Here is a 12,412-nt window from a genome sequence, read left to right on the forward strand (position 1 = left end):
GTAGCCATTTTTGTAGTCTCTCTAATTTTCTTATGTGTTTTTTTTTATGGGGAGTCCACACAACTCCTGCATATTCCAATCTAGGTCTTATTTTAGTACTTATCAATTTCTTCATCATTTCCTTGTCCATATAGTGAAATGCTACTCCAATATTCCTTAGCAAATTATATGTCTCTCTGAAAATTCTATCAATATGGCTTACCGGTTGATTATTTTCTTCCATTGTCACTCCCAAGTCCTTTTCCTTTTTTACTTTTTCTAGTTCTACTCCATCTCCCATCTTATAGATTCCCACTGGTCGTCTTTCACTTTTCCCATTTCCATGACATGGCTTTTGTCCACATTGAATTCCATCTCCCATTTTTTGCTCCATTTCCAGATCTTGTTTAAGTCTTCCTGTAGTATTTCACAATCCTCTTTTGTTTAATGACTCTGCACAGTTTCGCATCGTCCATAAACAGATTTATGTAGCTGTTCACTCCCTCTGGCATGTCATTTATATATATGAGAAAAAGTATTGGTGCCAATACTGACCCCTGTGGCACTCCGCTGTCTACTGTTCTCCACTTGGACTTCATATCTTTAACTATCGTCCTTATTTCTCTCCCCCTTAAGTAATTCTTCATCCATCTCAATGTGCTTCCTTTTAAGCCACCCTTCTCCTCTAACTTCCATAGTAATCTTTCATGTGGCACTTTATCAAAAGCCTTTTTTAGATCTAAATAAATACAGTCAACCCATCCTCTCTCTCTTGTACTTTATCAACTATTCTAGAGTAGAAACTCAATAAATTTGTTACACATGACCGACCTTTTCTAAAACCAAATTGGCTATTTGATAATATTTTGTTGTCTTCAAGAAACTCAATCCATTGCTTCTTTATTACTTTTTCACACATCTTGCATATTACACTAGTTAGTGATACCGGTCTGTAATTTAAAGGTTCTTCCTTCCTTCTGCTCTTATATATGGGAACCACCTCAGCTCTTTTCCACTCCACTGGCACTGTTCCATTTTCTATTGAGCATTTTATGATGTTGTATATAGGACTTGCTAGTTCTTCCCTACATTCTTTCAGTATTCTGCCTGAGACTTCATCCGGTCCCATTGCCTTTTCCTCATCTAGTTCCGTCATCAACTTTTTTATTTCAAGCTTGGTTACTTTAATCTCTTTCATATAGACAGTCTCTCTATTACCCTGTGGTCTTTCAAATTTGGATTCCTTAGTAAAGACCTCATGAAATTTACTATTTAACAGTTCTGCCATACTTTTGGGTCTTCCACCATTCCGTTTTCTCCTTTTAACCTTTCTATTGTTTCTTTTTGTCTTATTTTTCCATTTATGAATCTGTAGAACAATTTTGGTTGTTCCTTACATTTTTCGACAATGTCCTTTTCATAGTTCTTTCTTCTTCCTTTCTCACCTTAGCATATTCATTTCTTGCTGTTTTGAAGTTTTCCTTATTTTCTGGATTTCTGTTTCTTCACCTTTTCCATGCTCCATCTCGTTTCTCCTTTGCCCTAGCACATCTTGCATTAAACCAATCTTTCTTTCCTTCTTCTTTAGGTCTATATTTCGGGACATATTCCTTGACTCCTGTTTTGTATATTTCCAAAAATAAGTTATATTTCTCTTGAACTGTTTCTGAGTTTTCCATCTCCTCCCAGTTTACATTTTTAAAATAGCTCTTGAGGTTCTCAATATCAGCCTTTCTGTAATTTAATCGTTCTCCTTTGTATGATTCATCTCTATCTTCCTTTCCTTCTTCTATATCCATTTCTAATATTATATGGTGTGTGTGTGTGTGTGTGTGTGTGTGTGTGTGTGTATTTACTTAGTTGTATATTACAGGGTTCGAGTGGGACTCCTAGAGATGATGATGAAAGGGTAGAAATTATCTACCTTTGTCATCTTCAGCTTCAAAGTTACATCAAATAGTGTATTAAATATATCACCACACACCTTAGATCCTTGAAGGGCTCCAGTTCCTGCATATATCTGGCTAATTCTGTTTCCATTGTCTTTCCACATTTCCTCTAACTTGTTACCAAATCTCTGGACAATCACACCATTGTTGGCCACACCCAGGTACTCCAGCATCTTGCTCAGGGTGTCCAGACCAAGATAGGTCTGGACTCGGTTGGTTCGATCTAAACAATCTAAGCAGTTGGTTCTCATGGTTCCTCGCTGAAGCTGGTGATGGAGATAAAAGTTTGGAATGAATGTATGACAGAGTTCTGTACTAACTATTACATAAAAGTATAATGATATAGACTAAGGTCCACTTTCCTATAGTGATCCTTCTGTCATCAGTTTCTATGTTTAAAATTAATGTGGATCTTATATTGTTCAGTACAAGACAGACTGATATAACATAACAGGATCTGCACACTTTACTTTTCCAAATGTTTCTTCATAGACTTGTTCCCTTCCTCACTTATGACCTAATTTGTTTATTAAACCAAATGTGAGAGGAACAAGTGAAGCCAAGCAAAATAAGTGATCCACAATGCTTTCACAGTAAAAATGTTCCTTTTCCAAAACACATTAATCTATCTTTCCTTCCCTAACATACACAATGAAAAATCTCCCTCTCTCTCACACACCACTCATCAGAACATAAGAAAATGAGGGATTCCCTGACCTAACTACCCTCAATCGCACACACACTGATCCACCTACTCACCGACAGTACTTGTCCTTTCTTGGAAGTGAAGTAACCAAATGTTTCCATTTCATTTTTTATCCTTGGCTGTAATTTTTTTGCTAGAGCGTCAGTAGTCCCACGACACTCTTGATGGAAGTCAAACACAATGTGTGGTGAGTCTTTACTCCATGGGCAATTGAGATGCTGGATCTGTACAGGAACAAGAAGCAATATAAGCGTGCTTCTTACTACATGTAGATATCCAATGATTCATGTAAGAATAGATAAGCTCAGAAAAAATGGAAATGCTTACCAAACAACCAATCAAAAGTAAAACAAACAACCAATCAAAAGTAAAACAAAGTACCTTTGCTCACTAGTTTATTGGCTGAGAATAATGGAATACTTAACTTCTATATTAATCTGAGAACCATAAATAATTCTAATAAATTAGAATAGGAAATAAATGCACTTCCTAAACTGAGGACTATCTGGTTTCACAATTAGTTTCCAAAAATGCAATCAGTAGTTAAGAATGCCATAAGCACTTCCTAAGAAACAGAAAATAACTAGTTGCACACATGCAGGGGAGGCAGCGAGGAGGCGTCAACCATGTAAAAAGAGAAAAATGGACTCAGAGCTTTACCTGAAACAAGTGAGACAGGGCTGCCTCTCCTTGACTTCGGCCTGTGACACCAGTGCCCAGCAGGTTCAATACAACTTGGCGACCATAACGCTCTCGCATGAACCTCATATGCTTCTGGAACGCCTTGACAGATATCTCTGGCTCTCTGGACATTCTGACCTTGTGTGAACCAACCTACAGAGTACAAACATTTGCAGACCTCAGTCAGTGACGAATAACAAATGTATGAATAATTTGATAATGTACTTTTCAGAAATAATCATGAAGTATTCTTGTTATTACACATTGTTTATTTGTCACACATATGTAAACAAAATAACACTTGCCTAATTACTCATATTTGCATTGAAAATAAAAACAAATATCCTGTTAAGCTTGTTATCTAGTTTAATTATGCAAAAGAAGTTCACAATTATAGACAAGAGGTATGAAAGAAACAAATAAGAGAGAAAGAAGATGACTATCTCTAAATATTGAGAGAGAGAGAGAGAGAGAGAGAGAGAGAGAGAGAGAGAGAGAGAGAGAGAGAGAGAGAGAGAGAGAGAGAGAGAGAGAGAGAGAGAGAGAGAGAGAGAGAGAGAGAGAGAGAGAATGAAAATTCAAAGTCTTACATTGAGCCCTGGCTGCTCCCAGAAAAGTGGCACTGTGCCACGAGTCTGAATGTAAGACAGCACAAGATCATCCATAGTGTCAATGTGGATCAGCTGTTCAGTCTCCACAAAGTTAGCTACATGACCTCCATCGTTGACCCCACGCACCATGAACCTGCCAGGGAGACATTTACTTTTCTGGAAAGCTGTTCCCTCTATAAATTTTCACTGGCAATAAAAGTTTGCATCTGTTTCTTTGCATGCTCTGATTCTTCTAATCCTTGTTGATTTATTCTACTTTCTTTACAGCTTTAATTAATCCCCACCACTTTACAGGAGTAGATTTTGAAATGATTGCTGACTTTACCAGTATGGTTAATACATTTGATGGGATAATGTATTCTACTAAGGGAAAATGGTGGTCAGGCTGTTGATCTGGCAGTGACATTATACACAGAGACAGTTCATATCAAACTTCATTCCTGTTCTGTACCATACAATAGACTGAAAATCTTGTGGCCTTCTAGCAATACTATGACAAGTATGAAATGTATTAACCAGTATGGTTAATACATTTGATGGGATAATGTATTCTATCTAAGGGAAAATGGTGGTCAGGCTGTTGGTCTGGCAGTGACATTATACACAGAGACAGTTCATATCAAACTTCATTCCTGTTCTGTACCATACAACAGACTGAAAATCTTGTGGCCTTCTAGCAATACTATGACAAGTATGACACCAATGCCTTACACAAGCCCTAAGCACCTACACCCACCTGGTACCAGCTCTCTCACAACTCAGTCGCGAGATAATGAGGATCTTGGGAGAATGGTTGTTCATATAGATTGAAGAGAACTCCACACTGCCACACATCACCTTAACCAGCCACTGGTCACAGTCCACTCCAAATCGCTTTGGGTGCAAGTGGAGCATTCGGTTCCTGAAATAAGGTAGCAGTCATAGAAAAATGGAGACTTGGATTGTAACTGGGAAGGATAAAACCACAAAAATCTCTCTCTCTCTCTCTCTCCCCCTTTTACACACACACACATACAAAGAAACCTCAAATCCCTATCAAAAGAATCTATTGCCTGTAAAAGATGCCATGAAAACAAAGATATAGTTCATGGCAAAGAAGAGTAGAAGTACAGGAAATTCCTTCCCTTCATCCCAATTTCTCTCTTTTTCTTTCTTCTTGAAGCACGCACACACACACACACACAAGACACTGTAACATCAAGACGTTTCTGAGCAATTCGCAGGAAAGAGCTACATCAGGAGCTGGAGTCTGATTTAGACGTATGTACAGAGGGGGAGGTGGCCATAGGTTCTCCTGTCTCCATAATAAATAAGTTTTGGATCATATAGACCAGGGGTTCCTAGCCAGTGGGTTGCCTTGGCAGGGTTGTATAGCCTTGCCATAAGCAGCTTTGGATAATATTAATTTTATCTCATCAATTACATTTTTTATGCCTTTACATTTTTTTTTGTTTTGGTGCAAAACAAAACATGTGCTACATTAATTCAATGTCATTAGGTGATATTATGGGTGTATGTATGCATCCCTGTGAGTGAATGTGCCTGTGTGAATGTGTAGCAAGGGATCACATGGGTTTCAAACTTTTAGGTAAGGGGTCGAAAGTGCTAAAAAGTTGGGAACCACTGGTATAGACAGAAAGAAAAGGAGAGAGAACTGGAACAGAGTAGTGCTGCCAGATGTATGACAAAATCAAAACATACGCCATCTTGTGAATACCAGCGGTACATTGAAACATCTGTTTGACTAAGGAAACTGACTGAGGATATTATGGACAAGGGTTTTTCTGGATTTAGGGTCGTAAAAGATAGTATGAGGAGGTTGATCAACTGAGAAAGGGAGTTAAGGTACATGAAGGAAGTGATGCCAAGTTTAATGGACAAGCAGGATAGACTGACAATGGAAAACACAGAGCTGAAATTAAGATTAATAGAATGTGAGAAGGTCAATGCAATCAATCAGGGATTAAAGGAGGAGAACAAGAAATAAAGAAACAAAATGACGTACTAAAAGCCACATGTCAGGACTACGAGAACTCCTAAGGCGCTTACAGGTTAAAGTACAGGATGGGATTGTGGACAGGGTAGAAGGTAGATTGGGTGAAAATAAGCTGAAGGAACTACGAAATGCATGGAAGCAGGAACAGGAAGAGGAAAAAGTTAAATTTTTGGAGGTAGTAAAGAGACAAATTCAGGAAAACACAAGTCGCTGTAATACAAGTAATTAAAGAAAAGAAGATCTTGTGCAAGATACAGTGGATAAGAGGAAAAGTTTTGTGATTTTGGGGATGAAGGAAAAGAAAAATCCAAACAAATTCATGAGAGAACGTAGAGAGAGAATTGGCCAAAACTGTTATCAAATAAGTTCAAGACAGCACACAAAAATTAGATCGGGAGGTGGAGGAAGTGATAAGGCTAGGAAGATGCAGTGAAGGGGATAGGAGATCAATGAAAGTGAGAATGATAGTGAATTACTAATGAAATACCGTGGTATTTCATTACTAATTCACATCACTCACTGCCACGGAGTCCAGGTTATCCTCATGGCATGAGCGTATATGAATACAGTCAACCCTCGGCTATCGCGACTTCAGCTATCGCGTTTTATTGCTATCACGCACCCATGAAAAGCTGCAAAAATTTCATTATCGCGACCTCAGATGCCTGCTATTGCGCGCCCAGCCATGACGTCATGGGATATCTGAGCGCTCATTGGCCAAAACCGCCTTCCCGCCAAGATCAATTCGGCTATCGCGTTTTTGGCTATGGCGCGGCTATTTCGGCCCCAATTGGGTGCGATAGCCGAGGGTTAAGTGTACGGTAATATTCCGCTTAACAAACATTCATCTAACGAATTTCCGGTTTAACGTACTATATAAAGTTAGACCAAAAAGTCCACATAACGTACAACTACATCCGTTTTAGCGAATTTTCTGGGTTTGAATTTGCCGGGTGAGGAACCGAACGCGGTGGCTTTGCTGTGATTGGCCGGTTCCCCCCCTCTGTCTCTAGCGCTCCTGGAGCTGGATCCAAGATTCTTTAACAACATCAGAGCAACCTCCTGCCGCGAAATGGCATCCATGAATGCTTGGAGGGACGGTGACAAGGTTACTATCAGGTTACTCTGAGGTTGCTGGGAACACCACCTCTCGAGGTGGTGTTACTGTCTTATATATGCATTTATGTTCACAAAACAACATTTCTATTAGCTTTTTACAAACCTTGACCCCAAGAAAGGATTGTTTTGTAATGCATAAAGTGAAATCTTACATGGAATACCAAAAAATAAAGCAGAGATGAGATCAGCCACAGATGAAGCGGGAGACTCGCGGCTACTCCACTGCTTCTTCTTCTTCTTGTGACCTTTTTGCTTGCGTGTTACTTTCATCATGATGTTTATGTTTCCACTCCTGTATTGCCTGCTATAATGGATATTATATCATAGTATTCATCATATACGCTCATGCCACGAGGATAACCTCGACTCCGTGGCACTGAGTGATAGTGAATTATTAATGAAATATAACCTTGACTCCATGGCACTGAGTTAGAGAGAATTATCGATGAAATATTTCATTAATAATTCATTATGAGTATCACTCAGTGCCACGGAGTCGAGGTTATCCTCATGGCATGAGCGTATATGAATACTATGATATAATATCCATTATAGTAGGCAATAGAGGAGTGGAAACAAATATCACGGGGAAAGACAACACGCCAAGCTAAAAGGGTTTCAAGAAGAAGAAGAAGCGGCTGAGTGGCCGCGAATCTCCTGCTTCGTCTATGGCTGATCTCATCTCTGCTTTATTTTTTGGAATTCCATGTAAGATTTCACTTTATGCATTACAAAATAATCCTTTCTTGGGGGCAAGGTTTGTAAAAAGCTAATAGAAATGTTGTCTTGTGAACATAAATGCGAGAATGTGAGAGAATTTGTGCGTAGCTCCTCTAACTTCCAATGACTCATATGACATCATAAAAGTAGCGGTAAACCGGTGGACCAATATGCTGCCAAACGTATATATAAATTTTTTTTTTTTAACCCATGTGGTATGTTGGGGACCAGCCCAGAATGCATCTCCATTATTTCCTATGGCAAACTTACGTCCGCTTAACGAATTTTCGCTCTACGAACAGCTTTGATGCACCCTATCCTGTTCGTTAAGCGGAGTATTACTGTACTAAGATATGATATCCATTATAGCAGGCAATAGAGGAGTGGAAATATAAATTTCGTGGTGAAAGACAACACGCCAAGCTAAAAGGGTCACAAAAAGAAGAAGAAGTGGCTGAGTCACCGTGAGTCTCCGCATCATCTGTGGGCGATCTCATCTCTGCTTTATTTTTTGGTATTCCACGTAAGATTTCACTTTATGCATTACAAAACAATCCTTTTTTGGGAGCATGGTTTGTAGAAAGCTAATAGAAATGTTTTGTGAACATAAATGCATAAATAAGACAGTAACACCACCTCCAGAGGTGGTGTTCCCAGCAACCTCATCACCGTCCCTCCAAGCGTTCATGGATGCCATTTCGCGGCAGGAGGTTGCTCTGACGTTAAAGAATCTTAGATCCAGCTCCAGGAGCGCTAGAGACAGAGGCAGGGAGCCAGCCAATCACAGCAAAGCTGCCGCGTTCAGTCCCTCACCTGGCAAATTCAAACCCAGAAAATTCACTAAAACGGATGTAGTTGTACGTTATGTGGACTTTTTGGTCTAACTTTATATAGTACGTTAAACCGGAAATTTGTTAGACGAACGTTTGTTAAACGGAGTATTACTGTATATATTTATACAGGCATACAAGGATACAAGGGCCCCGTTTTCTATCGCTCTACCCAAGGGCGCTGAACCCTATCGGATGCAAGGCCACGTACACCGATGATACCACCTCATTTAACCTGTGATATTTTGGTAACCATGAAATCTTGAGACTTCTAGTTTTTTGCATTGCAAAGAGGAAGAATTGCTTGTGGGCAGAACACCATCTGTATTCACTCGTTTATTGAATTTCTAAGTGTAATCAGTATGTGAATATAGGCTATTTTGTGTGTTTCCCGCCAAACTTACGAAAAAGTACACACTGCCAAGGAGCACAGACACATACATGCAAAAAGGATGAACAACGATACACAAAGCGGGTTGAATGTTCGGGTGGATGCGGGTAGCCAAGCGATCGCTGCACCACCTACCGATGGCTATTCGTATCTTAAAAATATCTTTGTATTTCAAGGCGTAAATTATATGAAATTTTTTGTCATATATAAAAAAAATTGTATGTTGGGGCATTTGTATCTCGATGTATTACTGTATATGTATATATCTATATATATATATATATATATATATATATATATATATATATATATATATACACACACACACATATATATATATATATATATATATATATATATATATATATATATATATATATATATATATATATATATATGAGGTGTCTAGAACAAGAGGGGTATCCCCGCCAAAAGTTAGTTTTGAGCAAATCACGTTTATAGTTTGGCAATGCTTATGAATGTGTAACTCTATAACCATTGATCCTAGAGAAAAGTATTATATATGAAAATACGCATCTGGAACAGACGTTTCCGAATATGTAAAAGAAAATAACCTATCCTTGAAAAAAAAACCTCATTAGAAGAAAAAACAAAATTATCCCCATCACTTTTTCATTGGTCCACATTTCTCATACACTTTCTACACTTGCGTACACGCTCCACGTCACTATCACTTGAGTCAGAACTCATCTCGAAGCATGAAATAGGGTGTAATCCTCGAAAAAATTAGCATAATGCGATCTTACAGTGAGGCCTACTGAGGCACGAGAACACTGATTCAAACAAGATTGTGGGGGGTGGAAAAATCCAGGTTCATGTATTTTTGCTGGCTTAGTACAGGCAGCCAGCTGATTGTGCACTTTATACAAGGTATCCCAGTGATGCAGGTGAAAAAATAATACCAAAAAATCACCTTGCGCTGGCCTGAAAGGCAATGGAAAGTGAGAAATAATAGCAAGGAAAAAGTTTAAATGGCACTATGTAAACATGCCGCGGGACAACAAAGATGACCGGACGCTATGATTGGCTCGCTGGGAGGCGGGCTCGGTGCCTCGCGCGGCGATTGGCTGGGACCCACGTGGTGGGGCATGGCGGCAATACCCCTCTTGCTCGCTATCTCACAGCTTGGTCTAGCAAGAGAGCGTTGGACTTTCAGCCCTTTAACTACCATGAAAAAGGGTCGATATCGAAATGTGGCTAACGCTGTTCATAAGTAGAGGGATACGCCTATTACATCCCACCAAAAAGTGAAAACCGGTATTTTGGCGGGGATACATATATATATATATATATATATATATATATATATATATATATATATATATATATATATATATATATATACAGGCAACCCCAGCTTAACGAAGGTTCACACAATGAAATTTCGCTACAATGAACGTTTAATTTTACTACCATCTGCTTGTTTAATGAACACCAAACTCGCTTTAACAAAATTTTATCCAGGTAATTTTTTCAAAGTTTGAAAGCACCGCCATATCACGCAAGCCGACAGGCTTTTGAATACACCAGTGCCTCTCGTGGACAAAACGCGCACCACTCACTCCCCCAGTTCAAAACAATAACATCGTCAGCAGCAGCTCGTCTTCCATCACTCAACGTGCCACCAAAATGCCCTGCAATGTCGCCTAGCGTTACTAAGAAGACCAGGAAGTCTCTTACTCTTGGAATGAAGCTGGATATTATTCACAGACACGAGAAAGGCGACAAAATTAATAGCATTGCTCGCCACCATGGCTTGACTCCATCTACTGTCCCTACTATTTTCAAGTCAGCAGACTCTATTAACCCCTTCGCGCCGGATGTTAAAAAAGCCCACCTGTATGATATACGGGTGGTAGTGCTCTTGGAGCCGGAAACTTGTGCAAGCTTGTCATACTTGTCGTCTTTGCGTATTATGCTGCTATTTTTTAGTCACTATATCGCCTTCAAAGAGGAAAGTGGAGAGAGAGAGAGAGAGAGAGAGAGAGAGAAGAGAGAGAGAGAGAGAGAGAGAGAGAGAGAGAGAGAGAGAGAGAGAGAGAGAGAGAGAGAGAGAGAGAGAGAGAGAGAGAGAGAGAGAGAGAGAGAGAGAGAGAGAGAGAGAGAGAGAGAGAGAGAGAGAGAGAGAGAGAGAGAGAGAGAGAGAGAGAGAGAGAGAGAGAGAGATTAAAAATTTGTTGTTTTGTATTGTGTGTGTGTGTGTGTGTGTGTGTGTGTGTGTGTGTGTGTGTGTGTGTGTGTGTGTGTGTGTGTGTGTGTGTGTGTGTGTGTGTGTGTGTGTTTTCACAGAATGTTACAAGGCTTATAAGGCATGTAACTTATCTTTCGAGAGGAGGGAGGGAGGAGGGAGGAGGGGGAGGAGAGAGAGAGAGAGAGAGAGAGAGAGAGAGAGAGAGAGAGAGAGAGAGAGAGAGAGAGAGAGAGAGAGAGAGAGAGAGAGAGAGAGAGAGAGAGAGAAATGGGAACAGTCTATGCCATTGGGTAATTTTAGACACAAGGCAGGATGCATGTAGCTTATCTTTAGTGATTGGTGGAGACAAGGATGGTGGGAGGAGCACTAGGATTTCAAGGACAGCATACGGCGTGTGTAGTTGGTATCCAACATACTATACGGGACAACTGAACTGAAGAAAGCTCAGAAAAGAAATATGACGCCTACGTAGGCATCACCGTATAAGCTACTGGGGCTTCATGACGCCTACATAGGCGTCACCGTATTGAAGGGGTTAAGAAGGCTGGTAAGACCATATCTTCCTTGCAAGCTAAAAGAACCACCTGAACTCATGACTCTGCAATGGATAAAATGGAAAGCCTTGTGGAAATGTGGTACATAAGTTTTGTATGCGGTACAGGCAACCCCCGCTTAACAAAGGTTCACACAACGAAATCTCGCTACAACAAAAGTTTTATTTTACTACCATCTGCTCGTTTAACGAACACCAAACTTGCTTTAACAAAGTTTTATCCAGGTAATTTTTCCCAAGTTTGAAAGCACCGCCGTATCACGCAAGCTGACAGGCTTTTGAATACACCAGCACCTCTCGTGGACAACACGCACACAGCGCCACGGAATGCCTGACTTTCGATCTTTCTAAAATTTCCGATTGGGGCAGAGAAAATCTAGTAGTTTTCAATGCCTCCAAAACTCAATTCCTCCATCTATCAACTCGACACAACCTTCCAGACAACTATCCCCTCTTCTTCAATGACACTCAACTGTCTCCCTCTTCCACAATGAATATTCTCGGTCTGTCCTTTGCTCATAATCTTAACTGGAAACTTCACATCTCATCTCTTGCTAAAACAGCTTCTATGAAATTAGGTGTTCTGAGGCATCTCCAACAGTTTTTCTCGCCCCTCCAACTGCTTACTCTGTATAAGGGCCTTATCCGTCCCTGTATGGAGTACT

At 39.9% G+C, this 12,412-nt stretch overlaps 1 protein-coding gene across 6 annotated transcripts in view; it reads right to left on the minus strand.

Moving 5' to 3' along the window:
* LOC123515998 (synaptojanin-1-like) overlaps window positions 1-12,412 on the minus strand; it is a 119,997-nt gene that overhangs the window by 69,558 nt on the left and 38,027 nt on the right. For all 6 annotated transcript variants that reach the window (XM_045274974.1, XM_045274973.1, XM_045274971.1 and 3 more), the window contains 5 exons: window positions 4,663-4,827; window positions 3,906-4,059; window positions 3,295-3,468; window positions 2,688-2,858; window positions 1,964-2,194 (listed from right to left, as the gene is read on the minus strand). In XM_045274974.1, coding sequence (XP_045130909.1) covers window positions 1,964-2,194; window positions 2,688-2,858; window positions 3,295-3,468; window positions 3,906-4,059; window positions 4,663-4,827 — 895 coding nt within the window. The remainder of the gene's footprint in view (window positions 1-1,963; window positions 2,195-2,687; window positions 2,859-3,294; window positions 3,469-3,905; window positions 4,060-4,662; window positions 4,828-12,412) is intronic.

This window comes from Portunus trituberculatus, chromosome 40 (genome assembly GCF_017591435.1).
Source record: "Portunus trituberculatus isolate SZX2019 chromosome 40, ASM1759143v1, whole genome shotgun sequence".
Taxonomy (NCBI): Eukaryota; Metazoa; Arthropoda; class Malacostraca; order Decapoda; family Portunidae; genus Portunus; species Portunus trituberculatus.